This window comes from Bradysia coprophila, chromosome II, assembly GCF_014529535.1.
Source record: "Bradysia coprophila strain Holo2 chromosome II, BU_Bcop_v1, whole genome shotgun sequence".
NCBI classification, from domain to species: Eukaryota; Metazoa; Arthropoda; class Insecta; order Diptera; family Sciaridae; genus Bradysia; species Bradysia coprophila.
The window spans coordinates 7,039,542-7,064,934 of record NC_050735.1 but is presented as its reverse complement, the minus strand read 5'-3'; the positions used below and the strand labels follow the sequence as shown (position 1 = coordinate 7,064,934).

At 34.2% G+C, this 25,393-nt stretch overlaps 1 protein-coding gene and 1 long non-coding RNA gene across 3 annotated transcripts in view; one reads left to right on the top strand and one right to left on the bottom strand.

Annotated features, from left to right (window-relative positions):
* Positions 1-25,393, bottom strand: part of LOC119069901 (TWiK family of potassium channels protein 7) — a 146,626-nt gene that overhangs the window by 76,409 nt on the left and 44,824 nt on the right. For both annotated transcript variants that reach the window (XM_037174121.1, XM_037174113.1), the window contains exons 2-3: positions 23,005-23,062; positions 829-2,015 (exon numbers count right to left, since the gene is read on the bottom strand). In XM_037174121.1, the coding sequence (XP_037030016.1) occupies positions 829-988 (160 nt within the window). In that variant the 5' untranslated portion in view covers positions 989-2,015; positions 23,005-23,062. The remainder of the gene's footprint in view (positions 1-828; positions 2,016-23,004; positions 23,063-25,393) is intronic.
* On the top strand, positions 1,924-15,725 carry LOC119070048. Its single transcript, XR_005086454.1, has 3 exons — positions 1,924-1,937; positions 11,773-11,776; positions 15,530-15,725. It is a non-coding gene; the product is annotated as an uncharacterized LOC119070048 (long non-coding RNA).

Here is a 25,393-nt window from a genome sequence, read left to right as displayed (position 1 = left end):
TTTTTACGTTTTTTTCTGGTTCCGGTCTGGACTTTGGGGATTTTTGACCTTTTTTATAATTCCATCACTCCATCAGTCGTTTGTGTCAGAAAAAGTAGACTCGCTCGATTTAAGTTTTTCGAAGTTTTTCTTCATCTCATGTGTTTGAGCATAAAACTGTGAAACTAAATTTTTTTATGGAAAATGAAAAATCGCTGCTCAAAAATTCAACAATCACTACCGAACGTGAAAACTTTCTCCGAATTTTCTTTTTTTCTTTGACAGCCTGATTACATACCAACAACTTTTTACATGTGACCCGGAAAATTCCCAAACTTTGAGTTCACCTAACACCGTGAATTCGAAAGCATCATCAAATGAAGGCTTTCTGGAAAGCTTGAGATAAAGCTGACATGAAAAAATGAAAAGAAAAAAGAAATGAAAAATCGATAAACTTAAAGCTTGCAGATTGACACAAGGAACGGGACTATTTATAAAGGAAATTTTACAATAAAAAATTTGCATCAGAAGTGGTTGATGTATTAGGGCTGGGTTAGGTTCGCGTTCGGTATTAAGTGGGGTCGGTTTAGGTTAGGTGAAAATCGCAATCTCATCAAAACAATACTCTTAAGTATGGTTTCCACTCAACAGATAATACTCCGTGTGAGAGCCGTTAGAGACAAGTTGTCAAGTAAACAAGGAAAAATTGGAAACAAAATCAATTTTGTCTCTCACACGGAGTCATTTTTTTGGTAAGAGGAAGCACATTACACACATTACTACAACGAACAGTGTACCACTACTTCTCACTTAGTTACATTTGTTAATAGGTAAATGAATGCAACTCACCAAATGCCGAAATACAGTGCGATTTCGGTGCTCGTTGGCAACCGCACAGTCCAACGTTGTTGTCCCGTTTATTGTTTTTCGGTGATGGGAAACACATAGGCGGACTCGGCGGGCTCGGTAAATTATATGCAGAGACTTGTAACGGTGGTTTATTATTCATTGTTGCAGATTATTTATTTATTTATGTTTCGGGTTATATACGATGCGTTGATCCAAAATGCAATTTCGAAAAGGAATTCTCACACACACTCATAATAACGATGAAACATTTTTCACAAAAAATGTTTATTTCAAAGTGAATTCGTCATTGTTGGTTTGCAGTATACACTAACTCTCGCTCTCTTTTATCTCTCTACCTAGAAATATGATTTATTCATAATATAGTGGAATGAAAAAAGAGTATCCCATGCCGTTATTGTTTTTTTTCTGTCTTGAATAAATTATAAATTCGAATACGCAAACACTATTTTCCGTGGTGTTTATCCCGCTGAATAAATAATTTCATTTTGCCACTGCAACCGGGTAATTTTACCGAATAAAATAAATTATATTTGGTTTTATTATTTATGAATTTTGCTTGTGTTTTATTCATGGCTTTGTTTATTATATTGTGAACAAAAACGAAATTTTTATTTTTAATTTTATTTATTTTCAAAATTTGATTAAATATTCCATTTGTCCAAGAATAGCAAAAAACGCATCACGCTATGGATAGAGTATATCATCATTTTAATTGAAATGTATATTATATTCATCGGCTATATATGGAACCACTTCGGGATTTGCATTTGGTACATAAACGAACATTCACATATTGGTGACAAAAAAAACTGTCACAAAGTTCACTTAAACAATGGATTTTCGTTATTCAGCGAGACATTAAGTGCATAATGGGAGAACACTTTTATCTCATTTTCTGAGTTTCAAGCACTTTTAGAACACTTTTTTAGTTATAGAAAGATGCCTACGAGTCACGGATTTTTTTTTTTTTTTTTTTTGAGCTGACGATGCACTAGCTATTGAGGCTAATAGGTTAACACGTCAACATCAAGCGATCTGAAGAAGAAAAAAAAAACTTTTCACTCTTTTATAGCGATAATTTATATTAAGTTTCCGTTATTAACGTCGATGGTGGTAATTATTCGCTTCTTTCGTAATGCTGGCGCTGTCGTGTAACTTTATTCGATCTGAAACGATAAAGAAAACAGCTTGTTAAAATAGGTGCCTTTTGAAAATAGTTTTGATTGATTTTATATAGTTCAAGCACTCCCTTTGATTTTATACCCATTTATCGGTAGAGCCAATAATTTCATCAGTTTTTCTGAGAGGGGTTGGAACTTTAGCTTAATTTTTTGTTTTGTTCTAGCGATGGGAGGGGAGGTGATTGCAGGCAATATGGGCGATGTCTGAACGGCTTAGGTTTTTCGTATAAACGAAGGATTATTTACAAATTTTCGTCAACCAGGATAATAATACGGCGCGGCGCCTCACAGCTGGTTCAGCCTCAGTTTTCTTCAGCTGAGTATCAGCTGGTTCACTCATACAAACAAAACTAGTTAAGAGTGTTTATACGGATTTAACATTACACGCGTGGTAGCATAGCCAGTTTTGTTTGTATGGGTGAATCAGCTTAACCAGGTGAAGAAAATTTCGTCTGAAATGCGATTGCTCTTTCCTGTACATCAAAATTGGATGTAAAATTGAAAGGAGTCTCTCCCACGTCAAAACACACAAGTGTGTATGTTTTACCAAATAATCCGATAATTTTTTGCACATATCAATATGCAGCAGCAAAGTTAATGGAAGCATGCAATTTTAATCAACATATACTGAGAAAGATATTCAATGGAACTCAATGTTCAATGAAGCACATAAATGAAGGGAACACTTCGTCGAAGGTGTCGATGAAAGTGTCGGCATGTCGAACGTGAAACTTAATTCAAGCTGAAGATAAACTTTCGTTTCATGCTAATTTCGTAGCTCTTGATTTTCCACTCACGTCGCAACCACAGACAATTTCTTAAGGTAGTAGAGATGCGAAAACTCTTTGCCAATCATACAACATTGAAAACTTTACTGACGATGACAGTCTGCGTTGACTACATACAGTTCGCTACAAGGCAAACATAATTTTCATCAATGACGAGTTATAATTGGTGGAAATATTATATATGCTTCATATGCTTCATCGCCATCGGTGAGAATAGTTTAATAATATGCTCAAAACCACTCGCTACGAACGATGCGCATATCTCGTTATCATAATTTAAGATTCGCAAAAAAAACTTAATTTACATCTGAAGGATCCATTTTATGTGTATTATATTACACCGTAGTTATAGATGTAAGAGAAGAGTATAATCTATTGTGTGCCTTAAACAGATATATTTATACCGAACTCAAAATAATTCTCAATGTATACCACGTAAGACTACATAGTGCCTTGGGTGGTGATAATGAAATTTCATCGAAATTCAACCCACAAACATTATATATATAGAGACCTGAAACGAAAAAAACAAAGTACTTAAGAGTCGTAAGCACACTTATAATCGTAGTCATTTCCCAATAAAAAAATTGGATTGGCTTATTTGTCGACTGGGAACCATTTTCGATCGACTTCCATCGCCTAAGGCAATCCACAAATGTTAGTCAATATTACATTCCAATAAAAGGCCTTGAAATTTCTCAATGAAAATTCCGATCTGCGGCAGGCGTCTACTATCCCAGAAATAATGTAATTTCCATTCATATTGCTAAAACTTTATCGTAGTACATGGAATCTATTCAAAATTCCACAATGATATGGTAAAAATAATTTATTTTTTTTAATTTAAATAATAAACAAAATGCATGAAGCAATTTATATTGGCGGATTATGTTTGCGGTTCAGTGTAAAAGTCGGTATAGCCAGCAGAAGAAAGAAAAAAGCTCGCTTTTAATGCTAAGTCTTATCATTTTTCTTATCATGTGGAAAAAAAACCGTTCGCTCCACTTTTTCCACCCTCGAACGCTATGCGATCATTTTGATATATTATGACCATCATTAATTCGTATGAAAATAACTGCAAGCAATCATCCATATATCCTTTGAAAAGATGTATAAGAAATTGTCGTCGCGTAACTGCGTTATAATTTTCTTATGTATAAATTTTCTATAGTTTGATATACATTATTTCGTTGACTGTAAGTCGTGGGTCTTACGGATGATAAACGTTCTAAAATTTGTGGCACAAAATCTTCACTAAGATTGAACCAAAAACAATACCGTCCCTAGCAAACAAACTTCGTTTTGACGCTTTAACCACCTTAATAAATGTAGTTATGTTGCTAGAGAGGGTATTGATAAAAACTTTAAATACATGAAAATGTTGGTCACAATTTTCCAATTCCTTGATAACTTGAGTAATCCTCAACAAATTTCCAAAAACTTGTTTTTACAGTGTGTCCACCTTTAAAAAACACAATTTTAGATTGACCAGAGTTTTAAACAATTAAGTGCTTCCAAGTGTATGTTATTTTGGCGTTAAATTTGAATTCGCTAAGGGACTTTTAAATTTTGCGCCAAAATGTCATAAACTGGAAACACTTTATTGACTGAAAACATCGATGACTTTCAAAACTCTAAAAAAAATCTCAAATATGTTCCGACCTAAAAAAAACGCACTGTATTCGACGAGGAATAAAATTCCTTCGGTTAAATTCGAAGATGGGCTGTAACGGACGGATGATCCCGGTGATATTTCAAAAGGAATTTTTGTCAAGTTATGAAATGACATAAAAGTTTACTTTCATTTCATTTATAATTCACTAGACTTGCACATGCAGAAATATATGACCTATTTCATATAGGTTGGTCATATCTCTCTTTGTCGCCATGGCCTGATGAGATGTGGTTTATATTTGAACAGCATTATTAAATGCAAATCATCGGAAGATGCTTATAATATATCTCACAGTTCGCAGTGGCAGAAACAATTTTCAATAACTTGAGTGTAATCCTCAACGGATTTACAAAAACTTTTTTTTTTATTCGACAAGGAATGTAATTCTTGAGTTTAAGTTTGTTAATGGAAAGCATCGGAGTAATTAAACGAGTGTGAACTTTGACAGAACGAAGCGAGGGTCGTAATCCACACAAGTATCATTTTTGGTTGAGACATTTCACTTCAAACTCATTCATTTAATCAGAACAAAAAGGAAGATCCTTATACTAATGCTTTGTGGGAAAACCAAATGTATTATAGCTCATCACATTAAATTTACAAATTAATTAAATAAACGACGTATCGAAAGGTAGAGTTTGATAACACGAGAAAAAGAAAAGAAAACTTAAATAAAAACTAAATAAGACATAAGCAAGAAATCCTTTCAACACCTTTTATAGTAGACAATAGGACAATAGGAATCATTCGTTGGAAAACGTAAGACATAGACATAAAGGGAATGCGCAATCTATGAGAAAGCAACACAGTTTTAAATGATATTTTTGTAACAATCGCAAAAATTGATTGAGAAATTCGTTCAGTCAACGGACCTGACCCACCCAAAAGCTAGAGCCTAGTGCGATGAGAAAATGGAAAATTCGCCCCAGCATTGTTCTCTGAAATTACAATGGATGTGTGTGCAATATACAATATAAAATAGAAGATATTTATAGTATGGTGATATACATATTGTAAGCGGTTCGGATTTATGCTTAACATTATATTACAGCGGATGTATATATTGTATACGCAGACAGAAATATTTGCCCACATAAATATCTATTTCTCTATCTTATGAGAAAGTTGACAAAGATGGTCGGTCACATTGCCATTTTCTGGGGACCCATATTCTGATTGTTTTATTATAAGCTAATATCCATTCAGTATAATGGCATAGTTGTTATGTTTCGTAAACCATGAAATTTATTAAGTGGAAACTCTGCCATTTTATTGGATTTTGAGAGCAGTTATCTGATACTTTACCGCATGATGTAATGTACATGAGTATTAATGGTAACATTGTTTGGAAAAAGTATTCACTGATGATTGCAAAAGTTTATTAATTTCGTTATAAAATCAGAGATTGTTGAGGTATTGTTTTATGGTATATTCGTAAAAGGTGTAACGCCTTATGGACAATATACCTCATTCAACTTGGATCAAAATTTCCAAATTTTGCACTTTTTCACTAATCATATTTTGTAACGGATTAAATGGAAAATAACTCACATTAACCACGACTACACTTTGTGCTTTCAACTGTTTGTTCAACCGGTCGAAGTGAACGAGTGATTATTAGAGTAACATTACCAAGTTGGACGCTGATGATGTTTGAAAATTGTTGAAAAGCTGGAGGAAATTCTAACAATTCAATTTTGACGAGTTATGAATTTTCAATTAAAATGTTTTCAGAAAACAGATTTTTAAATAACCGTGCAAAATTGCGTCTCGAATTGCGTTAGAAACTATGATCAAATTCCACATTTTCCAGCCACTTGGGATCTTGAGAGAAATTCAGTGAAATTTGACAGTTTAGAGTTCTTTGGAACTCATAAACTATTTAATATTAACTAATTAATAATCTGAGGATGGTGTAAAGCAGAAGATACATGGGGATGAGTGCGAGACCACGAGAACACATACGAGTCGATGGACCGATATATTCTATGGAAATGATCGTAAAGTTTGTAGTGGGTATTTTATCTGCTTACGCGGGTATAGATAGTCAGATTAGAGTTTTGGGAGACTTCTCATTTGTTTCCTACTCATTGACCTTACTACTTCTATCAGGTAAATTTCGTTGTTTTCGATAAGAAGTCATGAAGGCCCCCAAAAGATGGTAAATTTTTTTTTTTGAAAATCCACATTAATCCGAAGAAAATAAAAATAAATCCAACGTGACATCATAAAAATTTCAGTAAAAAAGGGAAAATGTTAAATTGGAATACGAAATTAACCCCTAATGAATCACTAAATCTCCGTATTTAGAACACACGAATAGGTATACTGAGCATAAGAACATAATTGGAACATCCTCTCGTTTATTTTAATATATTCAAACCGAAAATTCTCTGTATAAAATCATAATCTAATATCCCGTCCAATGAAATAGAAATCTAAAAGTACGATGTTTCACCATCAAACCTTGCATACGAAATCTGCACACACAAAAAAAATATCAGCATCCCCCACAAATATCCTGACACCCGTGAATTGATATTCAGCACCAGCACTCCGCAAAAATTCCCATCGAGATAATATTTACCTACTTGATTGGTTTCAAACAATAAAAGTTTAATTTTTTTCCTCTCTCTCTCTCTCTCTCTCTCTCTCTCTTCAATTCTCTCTTTCTCCGTTTCTGATGTGTGCCAAGAGCACCTTAAGCATAAATTTCATATTTTGTCTTGTTTTGTGTGGGAATATTTATTTATTGGCATCAGGGTGTATGTAGCCTATCGAATTGTGAACAAGGTCGATTCTTTTCACCGTTTTTGGGTTGGTAATTCTTTTTCTCAACGTTAACCATCATATACCATCCCTTGATTATACGTTGAACAGAAACAGATTTAAATTTTGTATTTATTTATTAAAGAGACCTTACATAAAGAGGGTAACATTGTTTTAAATGATATTACAAAAACCCCTACAGGTTTGAATAAAGGCGATTATCACGTAACGGTCATTTATTGACCTTTTTTGTAGCCTTTTTTAAAGCAAAAACAAAAAAAAATCCCTGACAATGTGTGCTTACATTGTTCGAGGTTTATATTGTAGCGGAACGAACTCACCAAATATATATCTTCGTGTAATATTAACCAGAGAAAATAATGTCGCATGGGCAAAGTTTTGCTTATATGTTTATTTTAACAAACAAACATGCATGGAATGGAATACTCAAATGGCTGGCGCTGTTATATTGTTGTTGAATTTATGTTATACAAAAGATTTTCATGGTCGATGAATACGATAAGAAATTTTGTTTTCTTCTAGCTGGGGCTGAGACCTGCCAAGCTAAAGTTCACAAAGGAAACACGTCACTCAACCTTATTTCTCGTCATGTACACACCTCATTACATACATTCTGTTACGAAAATAAAATCCGGAGCACGATAAATAATTAGATTTTCCCTTTCCGCTGTTGCGAATTCTTCTCAACTGACAAACACAGTTTAAATTCATGATAAAAGCGTTTAGTTTTTGTAAAAATGTCTCCCTTCCGAATTTTAAAATCTACATTTAACTTGCGAGGTTGACGTCTAACACGTTGAATTCTTCCGTCGAACTACATGACGTTTCATTTCCGAAATTTGTGTTGTAGTGACGAAGAATCGAAGAATCACGGCAGAGTAAAATAAACCGGGCAGCAGCGGATCATTTTTGAAACGTCAAATAAGGGACCTAATACACTGTATAAAAATGAACTCAAATGAACACTGACATAAATTGAATTAATTTTAACCGCAAAATATAAGACTGCTAGGGAATTCAGGTCCTTAGTCAAATCAAACGCTCCTGCCTGGTTTACTTTACTCTGCCGTGGGAAGACGTATACGTACTTTTCATACAAGCATACGAGTATAGAGCGTTAAATAGTAAATGGTATGCTTAGTTTTCTCTTACCAAAAAAGTACTCCATGTGAGAGACAAAATTTAATTTTTTCAATTTTTGCTTTGTTTATTTGACAGCTCGCTCTCTCACGGAGTACTTTTTGTTGAGTGGAATGGAAACTTTAAAATCTGTATAACTTTCGGCTAATCGGCATTTGTCCCAAAAATTCATTTTGATTTGCCGACATTTTTTTAGATTGTCATATAAACGGATGAACCGTTTTCTAACCGAGACAGTGCGATTCGTGCTTAAAGCTGTCAGTTCAAAAATAGTCTGCTTTCTATTTTAAAATTTTTCTTCAATTTGTTCAATAGAGGAAGAGTGGGTGGTGGGTGATCTGATGTTAATGGTGTATGGGTTTCTCCTATAGTTCAATAAATGCGTCAGTAAAGTCTCCTATGATAATCTCGCAAATTCAATGACATAGCTCGTATATTTAATCAGTTCTATGTAAAAAAGTGTTTCAATGAAATTTTCCGGTGGTGGAAAACCGAGCGTATCTCCTAGTCTATGACACATTATTTAAATTTTTTTCGTCAAATTAGCGAAGAAGTCATTGGATAACCATATTGCAGAAGGATGTAGACACATAAAGTTTTTTAACGTATTCACTACCCTTCATATTTGAGATTTCATAGATTTTAATGGAAAACTCGGAAAATTGATGAGGAAAATGGAGAAATTGAAAAGCGTTTGGTCATATAAAAAAAGTATGAACCTTTACCTTTCGTTTAAGCCCCATATCGACAGTCTAGCATTGACAGACGCTTCACAATAATTCATTGAAGTGACCCTTCCACTAAAATCTTTGGTGAGGGGTTGTGAGTGGTGGGGTGTGGTTTTTTGAGGGGTGTTAATCTTTTTGGACTCAGGCTACCAATATTAATCACTGGTCCAAAGCGCACCATTCTACTATAAAGTGAACTATTTTTATGACTTTTGTTCTACAAGAACCTCTACTACATCGCAGTTCACACTGTTTACGTTATAACAATGGAAAGAGAAAACAGTTTTCGTGGTTTTTAACTCTACCAAAAAAGTACTCCGTCTGAGAGACAAAATTGAATTTTTTCAATTTTTTCTTTGTTTTTTTTGACAGCTTGCTTTCTCACGGAGTACTTTTTATTGAGTGGAATGGACACTTAAATAAAAGCCGGTGATACAAAATGAATTTTTGAGAGAGAGAGAGCTGTTTATTTTTACATAGTTTACTTGCGACTTTAAAAGTTTTAACAAGGCTATCCATATCGCTAACAATAGTAGAGTCACAGCTAGATGGATCGTGAACTTTGACAGTTGTCACTTAACGAAAAACATAAACTGTGAATTCGACTTTAAGTCTGCCGTGTCGTACTTCACCGTTTATCACTGTGTTTACATGACAGTTGGTTTAAAACAATGGAAACTCTGTACTGCTACTTTCAATTGTTTAAACGAACTGGCAAGTAAACGGAGAGTTACACGGCGTAAAAACCTAATGCTTATTTTTCTCTTACCGAAAAAGTACTTCGTGATAGAAACAAATTTGAATTTTTTCAATTTTTACTTTGTTTACTTGACAAACCGCCGAGGGGTAACCGACTCGGGTAATTGACTACACACCCTTAAAGGAATTGCCGGAGTATTCGGTAAACAATTGTAATTGATGGAACTTTTCTCCGATCATCATACTTATCTGTATTTAGTCTAATTTATTTTCATTTCCCTTACAATGTATTTCCAGTCAATTACAGATAGTTCTATAAATTTCACGTATTTCCGGTCAATTCCTTATAACTCCATAAATTTCTTGTATTTCCATCAATTACAATTATTTACCGGAGTATAGGGGAAGCTGCAACAAAGCTGTTCCAAAATTTAGTTTCGCCGAAAGCGTTTCAAAATAATCTGTTCATAAAACGCTCCCTTCCGTTTAACTTTAGTCTCTATTTGACAACTATATTTATAGAGAGTCAACAACTATTTCCTGCTAAAAATATGTCGCAATCGAATATTGAATAATAACGGAAAATATCGTCGAATTACTTCGAAAATTCGTGGAATTGTAGAAATTAATTGGAATTATAGGAATTGAATGGTGAATCTGGCAATAGTAGGTGTTAATCCGGAAATTGAAGTAATAAGAGGAATTGAAAGCAATTACAAGGAATTAGTAATGGATTTGTCACCATTTCGGCCAGTCGGTTACCCCTCGCAAACCGCTCTCTCGCGGATTACTTTTTGTTGAGTGGAAAACATACATAACGCTCATTTTTGCGGTAAGGATTTTTGTAAAAAGTTATCTACGAAAATACAACACAAAACGCCCAAATGTAGACTTTAATTTCAGCGATGCATTCACGCCTCTTAATGTCGATTGAAACCTACCAGATAAAAAATAAAATATCTTTTTCGATGTGCTTGAGAAGATATTACCTCTCGATTGAATGATTTCGTTTTATTTATAGACTTCGAGATTAATTAAATTGGATGTTCACCATTTCAAAGTAAGAAAATCGAATTGTGTTTTAATTAACTGTATGAGCGGATGTAAGTCATGTACTCATGATTTATGTCAATCACTTTTTTTATGATTCAGCGCTTAAAACATTACAAAATCGCAGATGAAATTTCGAAGAACTGTTTCAGGGCACTTTGAAGTGGTTCATGTTCGGTTGATGTACTCTCAAAGGTATTAAGCGTTATTCGTTTTTCCCTGCACATAGGCGAATGTTCAGTGATATTTTTTGTTCAAGCAGCGATAAAGTTACTACCCACAAACATTTATTAATCCCTACTTGTGTATGCCAGTTTCAGTTGATAAATTTAAATAAAATTAAAATTTACGCGTAATCACTGTGAAAGCTTTTATGGTTTAGGTTGTGAGATAATTTGATTATATATTTCAGCTTAATAACGTTAATTAACATTTAAACTTCATGTACCGATAACAAATTAGAATCAAAATATTGTTCAAGCTTAGCGTACACGATGCGCCTCGTGTCTGTGATTATTCCGCAGATAAGACATTCATGTTCATCATACATGTATTTAATCCTGTCAAACTAAACTAACCAACTCCAACATCGGCAATATTATTCAACATTCACCAAGTGTACATGGTACATATACGGCGGTTCGACATTTTGTGCAGATTATTAAAGCTTATAGAAAATATGGGTTAAATGCGGGGATATATAGACTCAATATGATAGCAAGTCATTCGTTTTGTGAGCACAGTATAAAACCATATTATAGCAGCTAGTACTATCGATTCTTTGGAGTATATAAGCCGACAGAATTTTTTATTGGATGGGGAAGTGATTAATGGTTAAGAAAAGTGGAAAACCCTTTTTCGACTACTTACAGGAAAGTAAGAGAGTTAGCATTCAAATAATGTACCTCAGGTCGGGCCTTCTGTTTCAGTTTAATTTATTGTTAAACATCTTTCCTATAACATTGAACACCATTAGGACGAGTTTCCATTATAAATACTGAAACTGCGACGATGTCATTAGTCCGAATATTGTAAAATAATGAAATACTCACAGACTTTCTAATTTAGATATATATTCATTATAAGGTCAGTGTTCTTTAGCAGAGGTAACACAAACGTTTCTTAAAAAAAAGCAATGAAGACATTCCAAGAGAGTCGACACATCAAACTACTCCTTCCTTTCATCATTATTCAATGAGACATAATGGAGTAATTGAGCAGCCGATTTGGTGTCGTATCCAAAGAAAAAGGGTCAGATTTATGCTAAAATAAAACTATTTTGTCGTCTACTTTCAACCAACGCACTTTTAACAATAAGGAACTATATTTGTTAGGTGATATAGTAGTACATTATCATATGCCATAGTTTAAATGAGACGTGTACATGTTACCCTAAGCGCACGATTCGTTATAAAGCCAGCCCCATTTTACTATTTAAAATCAGTATCACAGGAGTCCATAATTGAAATCTTGTTATTTTGTGCTGCTGGAGAAAACGTTAAGTACCACTTTTGATGAGCCAATGGTAATGACGTCACAAATATTGCATTAAAGAGTATTTAGGTCACGTTATTGTTGAAATAAGTAACTAGGTCCCACCTGTTGGGTGGGTCAGATCCCTTGACTGTCTGAACCTGAGCTTCTTAGTAGATTATTTATTGGTAATGATTTATTGGTTGATTAAGAAGAACTATACTAGAACGGTCTAATTCTCATTAATAATTTTATTCTGTTTAGTTTTACTGAAAATCTTCGTGAAGTTACAAAACGATATTAATTTTTGATTCACAACTCGCTTCGCTTTGGCCGCAAACGTCACACTCGTTAATTTTTTGTGGTTTTATCGCTATTGTTAACAAGACAAAATAAAATAACAAGAAACAATTATTGAAAATTCGTTTAGCAACATCAGCTACATCGTTAGATAAATGTATTTTGAAACCTAACCTCAGGAATTCTGTGCTTTATCAAACTTTTCTTTTTAAATCGGTTTATAATAACCCCAGTTACGGTGTGAACAAAGAGCAGAAAAGGCGTCTTCTGAGAACTACTCCCAGATGGTTGAACTGATACCACCCATTTTCGAACTTGACCTGAGGATTTCAATACTTCGCCGGTTAAAAAAAAAGTTTTTGAAACTCGGTTCAGATTTACTCAAGTTATTGTGTTAACAAAGGACACAAAATTGTTACATTTAACGTTTTTAGCCCCGTACGAAGTACTGGGGGCTTATAAGATTAATATGCCGTTTGTAACATGTTGAATTGGAAGCAGACGGTAATGGCAAAGCATTTGTCTATGTTCATAGATAACGAATCCGCAATAAAAAATATGTCCGTCTGTCCGTGACCCCTCTAGCTTGAGTAAATCACAACCTTTTTTCAAAATTCTTTTTTCCCCCGATTGGTATCGACAAAAGAAAGGTCAAGTTCGAAAATGGGCATGTTAGGGTCGGCCCTTCCAGAGCTAGAGCCCTATAGGTGTTTTTTAGTCTTTCGACGATATCTACCGAAATTCGCACGCAATAGCTGCTTGTGATATATCAAATGAAAGGTATCGAGTAGAACAAAGTTGCTGAACATTGTTTTTGAGTACGATGCAACTCGGGCTCGTTAGGAGGGCTCAAAGGTCGTTACTCGGCCCTAAGTGTTTTTTGCACATAAATCGAGTAAATCTCATCCGATTTTGCTAGCTTTTGTTTCATTTGAGAGATAATTGAATGCCGAATAGAATGGTGGCAAAAAAAGTTTTAAATTTGGGCCCTTGGACTAAGGCCGCTACTCGGCCCTAAGTGTTTTTTGCACATAAATCGAGTAAATATCATCCGATTTTGCTAATTTTTGTTTTATTTTAGTGGTAATTGAATACCCAATGGAAAGTTGGCAAAAAATTTTGGGTTTCTAAAATAATGTCGTAAATTGTTGGTTTTATTTGAGAGGTACTTCGTACGGGCTTTCGTAATTGCGCTCTGCGCAATTTTAAAAATGAACACTTTCAGTAAATTTGATCATGCCCAACTTGACTTGCATTTTGGTAACAGACGCATTAGAGGGTTGTAGACATATTAGGGTTCCGGGCGTATTACGGCTACGGACGTATTATGGTTACGGACGAAATAGGATTACGGGTCGTACGGGGCTAAGTCGCAGCAAACGCTCCGACTGTTCTGATGCCTTGTTTCATCACATTTCCATACATTTTTAATCATAGTGAACGTGTTACCTACGGTGTTTTTGTTTCTGTAAAACCCATGACTTACAGTCAAGGGAATAATTCAAATATCGATATCGTCCATAGCACTGCTCCTAGCATAAACACTGTCAATATTTGGAAATACCAGAATAGGCTTTGCATTTCTTTCGTTACGACAGTCGTCTAGATTTTTTAAGTTAAAACACTCACCACATGAAGGGGTCCGCGCACACCTGTATCAAAAGGCCCACCAATTTTAGTGACACATTTTTTGACGGGACATTCTTCAAGTCTATTTTTACCATGAAGTCATGATGGTTTTTTTGACGCATGTCATACGATTGTTAATGCTAGGACTAGTGCTATGTCTCGTCTTGTTATTTCATTTTAATAAGTACCAAGAAATTGTTTACATTGTTCCGTTCTTTCACAAAAGTTTAATGTAAGATTTCCGCCTGCAAAATATTTGTTTTCTTTTAACAAAATACCGTGCTCTTTTTTAAGCTCATAGCAATTACGTTAAGTTCTGACATATAATATAAAACTTTGTCATGCAAAATTCTATATCTGATTAAATTCTTGTGTGTATTTTTCTGCGTAAGACTTTGTTTGTTTGAAAAACGGAAGCCGTAATTAGACATAAAAACATTCTCGACAACTTATAAAAATTTCACAGACGTTCGTTTGTCGTATACCATATAATAATTTTCGTTGCTAAATATGTATACATAAGTGAGCTATATACGGCAAAATAAACTACAATTTTGCAGCCTTTTCATGTGTGCTGTAAATTCTATATCACATTCGTTTTCTGTTTATTTTTTCCTATATAAAATTGAAAACGTGACTTGATTCCGGACGGAATGAAAATGTAACGCTTAAGTTAGTATATATCTAGAATAACGAAAATTCCGTATACATGCACAATGATACACACGTACGAATTCCTTAAATCATAAAATGTTTCCCGAAGAATAAAACGATTTTTTTTGTTGGTTATTTTACGTCAAATTGTTGAACATTGTTCGCAAAACATCGATTTTTGGCGCTCAATCATTTCTTCATACGTCGAATTTACAATGGTAAAGGTATACATACAATATACCAGGGTTTATTTTTGGAAAGCTGCTAAAATTTGTTAAAATTTTCAGAAATTTACTAAAGTTTTCCAAAATAGGGCAACTCTCATCAGCCTTCTTTTCGTCGCAAATATTTATGAACAAATCTACGTGAGCAAAACAATGTTTGCAAGGAATAGAAGACTGGGAGAGCGATTACGGCATCAGTTCTCTTTTCTTAATTCTATCTCAATTCAACTTGAGACCGTACTCTAGTTCGCCATTTTTTGAAAGATGTCGCAACAAACCCGGTGACAACAGAAAAATAATTATTGAATATGTTACCAGTAATAGTTACTGAATAATCTAGAACTTAGAGATTTGTAGTGAAATTATAAGAGAAATTGAATCAAGGAATTTAAATCTGAAATAAAATTTTGGTGCCACGACTGGGACCCGAACCCAGAATCTCCACCTTGCCGGGGTGTTGCTCTAACCAATTGAGCTACCGTGGACATTTTAATTTCAGATCTAATTTCGAACCGTTGTTACATTACTAACCGCATGTATATGTAGCCAATCTTATAATCTCTTATAATTTCACTTCAAATCTCTAAGAAAAATAACTAGTTTGTTACTTGAAGGATTTTAGTCAAATAAAATATGTGTATAGCACGTGACCTCAGGACTCTGGATTCACGCCGTAAGTGCGCTTCAGAATTTGAATATTCGATGAATCGATGGATCAACCAATGATTAAAAAAATCAATTTCAACGTATTGTTGGTTTTTGTGCGTTCAATTTTGACTTTGCAACGGACTTACAGTGTGAATTAGCTTTTAAATCGGCCATGTATCGGTTTGATGATGAGAGTCTTAAAAAAAGATGAAACGACAATAAAGGTTTTTGCAAACCCCTATCTCCGTGAAAATATAGGGCCAATTGAAAAACGGTTTACTGCTCCGGAGTCCTGAGTTGATGTGCTAAACGATGGCATTTTATGACTAAAATCCGTCGAATTAAAAATTAATTATTTTTCTGTTGACGCCGCGACATCTTTCAGTGAAATATTGAATCATACTCTATCGGTAGAGTTGACATAGAGGAAAAAGAATTGATGCTGTAATCCCTCTCCTGAAGACACAAATTCTGAAAAATCTTGCGAAATTTTGGGAAATTTTAGCAAATCATTTTCCAAAAATAGGCCCTGCAATATACTGTATTGACACAGAAAAAAGCCTCGCAAATTTGCATATAAAATTTGCGAAAGGCAGAAAACGACTGAATAAACATTCCAAATTGATGAAAAAACCGTGACACCAACCACATAATATAATCTCGACATCAACAAAATTAATTTAAAAGATAAATATTTATTCAAGGATTTGGTTATTAATTAGGTATCCGTTTGTGGCAAAGTGTTATGGCATGAAAACGACAAAACCGTCTAACGGCTTGAAAGTAATAGTTACAAAAACAACAAGACGCCTTTGTGTAAATATCACGTTCCGATTTCCGTCTTCCATATTATGTATGCACTACCTGCTTACCAACCAACAAACACATTAATGCAACACGGAAAAAAAGAATTTGCTATTTTCGATTCTTGTTAGACTTCCACTGGAGTATAGATCATAAAATTGTATAGATAATCTACCGAGTTTCACGTATAAATTTCAGACTTTCTTTACTCCTCCGTTGCATAATATCCAATTCGAAATATGAACTTTGTATGCACGAACAGCATGCAACATATTTCTTTTGCAGGAAGAGTCGCATTAAGATATGATTTTATTTCGTTGCTGTGGCTCGTTCCTATTCTTTAAGTACATACAGCGTTAGCATGAAATAAATAATTTATGGGGATTGGTATCTTCAATATGTAACGAAAGCACAAATTTCCATTAGACAGGATATTGATATTTGTTCGTTTTAAAATATTTGCTCTCACTCACTATTCGTTTTCTTTTTGCTTCGGTTACACCTACTTACACTTACATTAAAGAAGTAACTGGAAGTATCAGCTAGTTTTCGTGATTATTTCGCGTCGGAGTCTATTCTACCGTAATTTGCTTAATAAACAAATGTAAATTGTTTTACAGTCGGTTTTCACAGCAGTTCTTTTGTCAGCTGATGTCTATGTTATTGTTTGTGGTAGTAGCGTATTTGTCGGCTTCCTCACTAACACTTGGCTGAGTGAATAAACATCTGATGTACAATACTAATGTGTACAAAAACTTTTACTACTGGTTAGAGACCAGCTTTTGTTCAGATTACCGACACTTACTAAGGTTAGTCGAGAATTAATAACCTCATCGGAGGTTAATCAGCAAAGATCTATTAAAACAAAGTGATGTCTTATTAAGAGTCAGCGAAGACGCTTTAAGTTACTTAGGCCCTACTGAAGCTCCGCTGACATTTATTAACACTCAGAAGAATCAAATTAGACCTTGAACATGAAATTTTAATAAATGCCCTCCGAACACTAAGCTTTCGTAAAATACACGAAGAACTTTTTTTTAACAATTAATTACCAAAAGCCACCACTTGCAAGGTGGGGTTGAACAAAACTTAAATAGAGTCGCGATACCACCTCTGGTTTTTTTTTTCATGTTCTTATTGAGGTATTCGAGTTCTATAAGGAATCACATTCAGTTCGCGGATCCATCCAGCCGTTTCGGAGAACCAGCACTCATGGCCGTGCGGGACCGACGAGTCAATTTGAATACAGATTGTTATCGCAGCGGATAGAGGGACTAATTCTAAGCTAATTCGTGTTAAAATGGCTTCCCTCGGCAACGTGACCACGTAGCCACACCCAGCTAAAGTCGAAATTTCGACATTTTGAAATCGTGACATGTCCAAGATGAAGAGAGTTTGAAAATCTTTGAATGGCGATATTGGTAGAGGATTCCGTGCTCTATTAAACGCCGAAAATTGATTTTACAAAATTTGTCTGAATTGTACAATATTTGAAAATTTTTATTTTCACCATCCGCAGTGAAACTTGGACTCCTCTGTACTACACAGGTAGACCCATCTTGCAATAAAACAATAATGCCAGATCAGCCTGCAGTCTAAGCTTTACAACTATACCACACTTGCCACACCAGCCTCACAACAAGTATCTGTTTGTTTGCAGCAAGGTCACTCTACGACGAAATTTTATGTTTTATTGTCCTCATCAGAGACAAGAGTGTGACAAAAGTCATCTCTATTTCGCAACTTGTGACACAAAGAGATTATATTGAAGAACGTAACAAAACACATGTCAAAAGGCATCTAAAGTGTCTAAATCGATAAAAAAAGCTCGGTTGGCCTGTTGATGCATTACATTATTTTCAGTACTTCATTCTTCGCGCTCTACTTTCAGATGAAATAACTTCACTCTATATAATAGGAAACGTTCGTCTGCCTATAGAGGCGTCACAATATTTTTCCAGTACTTCATTCTTTGCGCTCTATTTTCTTGTGAAATAACTTGACTATGCTATCCATTAAATGTTATAGTCGTGAAGTTCGTTCACAGAAAAACAGAGCGCAATTAAGTAAACACAATTTTAGATTTATCAGAGTTTTAAGGGTCATCTAAGTTCCCAGTCAATTAAGTGATTCCCAGCATATGATATTTTGGCGCAAAATTTGAATTCGTTTAAGAATTTTCAAATTTTGCGCCAAATTATCATAACCTGGAAACACTTTATTGACTGGGAACATAGATGATTGTAGTAACTTTTCGGCAAAATGTAATAGAATAACACAAAAATTTATATTACATTTTAGCATTGGTTTCCAAACAGCATTTACCTATGGTATTTAGTCATTTTCAAATGAACTTGTAATTACCCAGCAGATTCTATCCAACAATTGTGTTCCAATTTTGTCAGTCAATTTATACACATGACACAATAAATACGTGGAATTATTTTCAGATATTTTCAGGCATTCCTTAACAGCCTGCTTGACGACAAATTAACGTAGGGTGTACTATGCTCAATATAACACACAAATCCATAGGAATATGCAATTAATGTAGACATATAGACACTCATTACTGAATCATCACAGATCTTTGTATATATAATGAAATAATTTCACTTATACCCCCACGGAAAATAAGAACATCCTCAAGATGAGATTTTAATAACGAACATATTCAAGGTTCGTTTAGTTTCTCATTAAATATCGCTGTGCTGTAACGTTAAATGTGTAAATGGGTAGCTCTATATCTGAAAATCTTATGCGACATGTTAGTGCAACGTTAATTTAAATTTTAATGCACGATTCTAATTAATGTGTTGGTGGAAGCTTACACTCACAGAAAACCAGACAAAAAGATTTTAATTTTGCATGTGAGTGTGTTGTACATAAATATCCGTATAATATGTAAATCACTGCAGTGGGGTTTCCATATTTTTGTCATCTCATCATTTAATTTAAAAAAGAAACGTTTCCGAGTAATAGAATGGTTTAAATTAAAATGTTTGGATAGTGAAAAATTCACTTGTCTTATTTTATTTGAGTTTGTTAAACGTTTTCTACAGCCATATCGTTAGGAGCAAGGCACATCAAGCACACTGTTGGTTGTGTTTTATTTTGTAATTTATTAATTCGACCTCACTAATTAATTCGAGAACACTACCGCAACATTTGGGAGACAAAATGACACTCATAATGTACCCTAATGGTCGGCACACGTACGAATTAGTGCAACGACCATCTTTACGCTTCTTTAGTTAACAAAATGTGGAAGTATGTGGAACGAATAAATCTGAAAATTGGTATTCCTGTGGCTAGATAGAATCGACATGTGAATGACATTTGGATTATGTGGGGTAGAAATGGAGCTAATTTGTCACTCATATAACCCTACTATCATTCAGAAGTTGGCTCTATATGTCGAAGCGCCGTCCCAGGCGCAATAATGTATCATACTTGAGCCTGGTTTGTAGATCGAGCCATAGCACTGCTCCTAGCACGAATGTGTTTTGTGTTTCTATTCACACCAAGAAATCATGACTCCGTTGTTTGAGGGATTCTTCTAAAAACACTAAAAAACAGAAGACCAACATCGGACACTTCTTCTATTGACATTTTTTATATGTGCCCAGTAAGGTATTCGACCCCAGAACCCAAAACCACTTTCAAAAATATTCTTCGAAAGAGGAATTTTACGAAAGTAATGCAAGACCTATTTTGATTCCATAAGCCTCCGAATGTTTCTAGGAGCAGAGCCGTGATCGAGCGTTTTTAAAATTTTGACAGAAAATGTATAGCCGTAGTGTCATACCCATACATTTTCTCTCGAGGAATTGTTTTGAAAAACAGTCAACTGCAGGTACACTACTTCAGGTACACGAGACGTGCAGGGTCGTGTAGGTGTCATTAGAAAGAAAATTTCTTGATCCTTCGGGGTAAACAGGATTTGGAAGCATCTACAATAAAATATAAGAAGGTGAAGTTTTTAAGTGCAGAGCCAGAAAAATGAGTAGTGAAACTGAAACATGACACTTCCCATGTTCAAGATATACCAGTACTAATGGTTTTATACAGTGCACTCTTCACAAGGTGCTTAGTTTAAACCGTTTCCTTTGTTAGGAACACAAACACCATTTCAATTTGAACATAAATTCAATTTTTACTCAACTCGCTGCGTAATGGCAACGAACGACACTCATCATCGAAAACCGTCAGCAAACATTTTTCCTTATAATGTAAATAACTTTTCCTCTGCCAGATGATACGGTACACCAGAAAAATATTTTTCTCGTTAAAAGTTCCAAATATTGAAAAAGTTCTCTTTTCTGTTCTTTACCCTCATGTACACAAATTGTCATTTTTCCATCTTTTTTTTCTGTATTTATTATGCTCTTTGGAATATTATATTCACTGGCATTGTGGTTAAATCATAAAACAAGATATATTTCCTTAAAGGGAAGATGAACTGAAACTTTTCGAAAAACACGAACAAATATCTTATTTCGAATTGGATTGGATCAAGTCTACATAAATATGGAGAAAACGGAGTGAAATTGATTCAGACTTTTATTGCATACAATAAAACAAGCATCATCATCATCTACATGAATTTGTATTACTAAATTTAGAATGTCGTTCGCGACAATTGACTTTAAAAACAATCACTCACGTGCGAGCGTCACCGAAATACAAAATTAAATTAGTGATGAATACTTAGGGAATGGGCACGATGAAGAAGCAAGTGAAAAATTAAATAGTCGAAGTCGTCGATTTTTCCATTATAATTTGTACAACGAAAAATAAGTCAGTCGAGCAATAAAATGTACAAGTAAAATTCTTACAAACTGACTACTTTAGGAAGATCCGATCGGTCTTTGATTGGATAACACTATTTTTATGTTTTTTTTTCAGCTTAGAAATACTAGAATCGAATTCGATTTGAAATAAAAATTTTGATGTGCACGGGTGAGACACGAACTCACAACCTTCAACTTGCCGGTCTGATGCTCTAACCAATTGAGCTACCTTGGACATTTTTATTTCAAATCCAATTTTGAACCGTTGGTACAACACATGATGTGTATGTTCTTTCTTCTGTGTGTATTTCAATCTTAATTAGATGTGTATGTGTATTAGTATACATCATATCAATATATTTTTCAGAAACTCAGAAACACAGAGAACACCGCTTGCAGTTGGCAAGTTGAGGGTTGTGAGTTCGTGTCTCACCCGTGCACATCAAAATTTTCATTTCAAATCCAATTCGATTCTAGTATTTCTAAGCTGAAAATTAAAAGAATTCGTCGCGGAATATAGCGTTTCTTTAGAAAACTATTTTTATGTATTTGTAGCAAAAATTCATTATTTCGCTGCTTAAGAGAGTGACAGAATTATTATTTACGTATCTGTTGTGGACGATATATTTTAGGCAATTGCGCGAGTCGTAGCCCGAACGAAGTGAGGGCGACAATCGAAAGTACCTGAAATCAACCGATTATAAGGTATAGGTATATGCGTATACAACTTTTCAAGCTGAGGGGATGAATTTAAAGGAAAATTCTGAAATCTATGCCCAAGCCATGAAAATTCTATTCATTCGCCGCGTCGTCAAAATGTCATTTTACTACTGACTGCATATTTTGTTCCACTCTCTTCTGTAACAAATGAGAGCGAAGACAAAATTGACATTTTCTACACTGAGAAAATTTTGTGTGTTCTTTTTTGATTTGTTAACCATTTGTTTTCATGTTTTTTACATGCTTTTGTTTTCCCAGGGAAAATTTCCCTAGTGTCGAAAGTAGCTTATTACAATTACTCCTAGGGAAAATAAGAAAATTGGTTAAGGTTTCAAAAACATGTAAAATCCATTAAATAATAAATGAAAAAAAGTTGAAAAGTCTCGTTTTCATGTGAATTTTTTTGAGCCGAGGCGAGGCCGAACTGTTATTAATCGGCTAACATGTAACTGTTTTGATTTTTATTCACTAAATTGTTAATTATGAATAAAAATTGGTGCTGTATTATTTTAGCTGAATAATTGTTCTATGATTGATTCATCGAAAGTATGGAAATATAAGGACTATTTACCATGTCGCTCTATTAGGTCTTTCAGCATAAAGCATAAATTATTTGACGTTTTTCCTTGTCTCTCATCTACATAGACTGATTATTTTGTCGATATAAATACCACAAACTCAAATTGAAAACACTAACATTACATAAAACATTCACCATTCTATCAATTGAATGTTTTATTTACCTTTGCTGAGAGAACCGAAAAAAACAAACAAAAAGTTGTCGTCAGCGTATATTTTATAGAAATTTATACAAAGGAAAAACTGCAACATTGTAAAAGTGTAAATTGTGTCTTCTTACCTCAATTTTAAACGAGATCACAGCATCAACCATTGAAGAGGGAGAAAATGTTATCAACCTGTAACAAATTAAAAGTAATTGATTTAATGAGTAGATTCAGAATTTTTGTGGGAGAATATAGTTGACATAGATTACGTAATTGGTACGAGAAATGTAATCGAAATGTAAAAATTATATTTGAGTTGAGCTTTAATTTCCAAACAATATTTTCCTATACATCTGCACCACAACACGATAGAAAACAAGAATGAATTCACAGACAAATTTTAAATAAGTTGGGAAACAGACAAAATTTTTGTAATTTATATACATTCTTTACACAAAAGAGAACAATTCTCCGTTTACAGAATTTCTTTTAAGATAATTCAAATATATTTACATGCTACATGCGTCGAAAACTGTGCTTTTCATGTTTGAAGCACGTCTTTCGATGCCCTCAGCATCTAAAATCCATTACATAACTCGGGATAAAAGTGAAAAGTCTCGTTTTCGTGTGTTTATTGACCTCGACTTCGCCTCGGATCAACAAAATTCACACGTAAACTCTACTTTTCATCTTTTTATCCCTAGTCATGTGAAATACTATTACATGCTACATGCGTCGAAAACTGTGCTTTTCATGTTTGAAGCACGTCTTTCGATGCCCTCAGCATGTAAAATCCATTACATAACTCGGGATAAAAGTGAAAAGTCTCGTTTTCGTGTGTTTATTGACCTCGGCTTCGCCTCGGATCAACAAAATTCACACGTAAACTCTACTTTTCATCTTTTTATCCCTAGTCATGTGAAATACTATTAAAAAGCATTTTAATAATTTTGGGCGACTTTCTTCTCAATATTTTTCAATGTTCAAAAAGACTGTCAGTAGACTGTCAGGAGGCAGTAAGTTTTTTAGAACAGTTTAGAACTTTCATTTACCACACACAAACAATAACAAAGGCATATCGGAGCCGTGTTATAACATTGCCGATTGTTGTATAAATTTGATGTGAGTTTTGTGGATTTTCATTTCAACTTTAAAAATATAAAATTGTGTTTTTTTCATATGTTGTAGAAGAATTATTTTCTTAAAATAAGTCTTTTTGTCAAAAAAAATTATAAAAAGTCGCTGTTTCCCGACTAATTGAACACTCCTTGACTTGGTAGCGCTCTATTTTTGTGAACTAACTTCCGTGCTGTGATATTTCACGAATATATACCAGAGGGAGTTATTATATCATAAAATAGAGGACAAAGAATGAAATACCAGAAAATATTACTGCGCCTCTACAGGCCACAACACGCAACAGGCATTTTTGTAATCCACATATTTTATTTAACAAATGAAGTACTACCCGGGGTTAAGTAAAAGTGAGAAAAGTTTGAAAACCATCGTCGCACATCTCAATAGTTATTTTTACTTAGGGAGGACAAAATATAGAAAATTTTCGTTTTTCTCTACGAAACGAACGCATCATTAGCCACAGCACTTTTCAAAACAAAAATTAGGTAACAGTTTTGGGGTGAAACGAAATAGGATATTTCGTGCTGCAGGCCGAAAATGAGGGTTTTTAAAAAATCGATTTTTCTTATTGCACATAGATCGGACTGCAACTCGCGAAATTACCTAAAATTAGACAGCCTCGATGAAGCGGGTAACAGTTCTGTCGTAAAATTTTGTTTTTTTTAGCGCAACATTTTTGAATGTGAAGTTTTTAGAATTGGATTTAATTGATTGAATGCAAAAAATAATCAAAATATTCATGAGTAATGCTCACTACAGCTCAAACCTTGTCTGAAACGATAAAATCTAATTTAAATCAGGTTGGTTTGAGGCTTGGGTTGAGGTTTTTGTGCAAAATAATATTCAAAATGGTCCTAGCTAATGCCCTCAATTGTTCATAGCTCGCAACAACACAAACCTGAACTGAGACAATCTAATTTAAATCAATCACAGGAAGTTTTTCGTGAAGATTTGCCTTGGAATTTTATGTTTATGAGAACACTGAACACGGATTTTACTACATAGTATGTAAGCTTATTGTTGATAATAAAATCACAAATTTTCATACTTTTGTACGAAAGAAAAACGAAAAATCATCACAATCAACCACATCAAAACAAAAAATCTAATTTAGAATTTTCTCAACTGTCACTTTTGCGTTGAACCACTTTGTCGCAAAATGACGCAACGACAAAACGACTCTACCACTGTTACCCGCTTCATCGAGGCTGTTTACCTAAAATACCGTCCACTCAAGGTATTTACATAAATAAATATTTTCTCCACTGAAGTATATGTCATTTTTTCATGGTCTTTTGACTAGAGAAAATAAGGTTATTCACACTGCGAATATGAACATTAATTTTGACTGTAGTAAAACAAAAGTTGTATAGACTCTAACAGAGA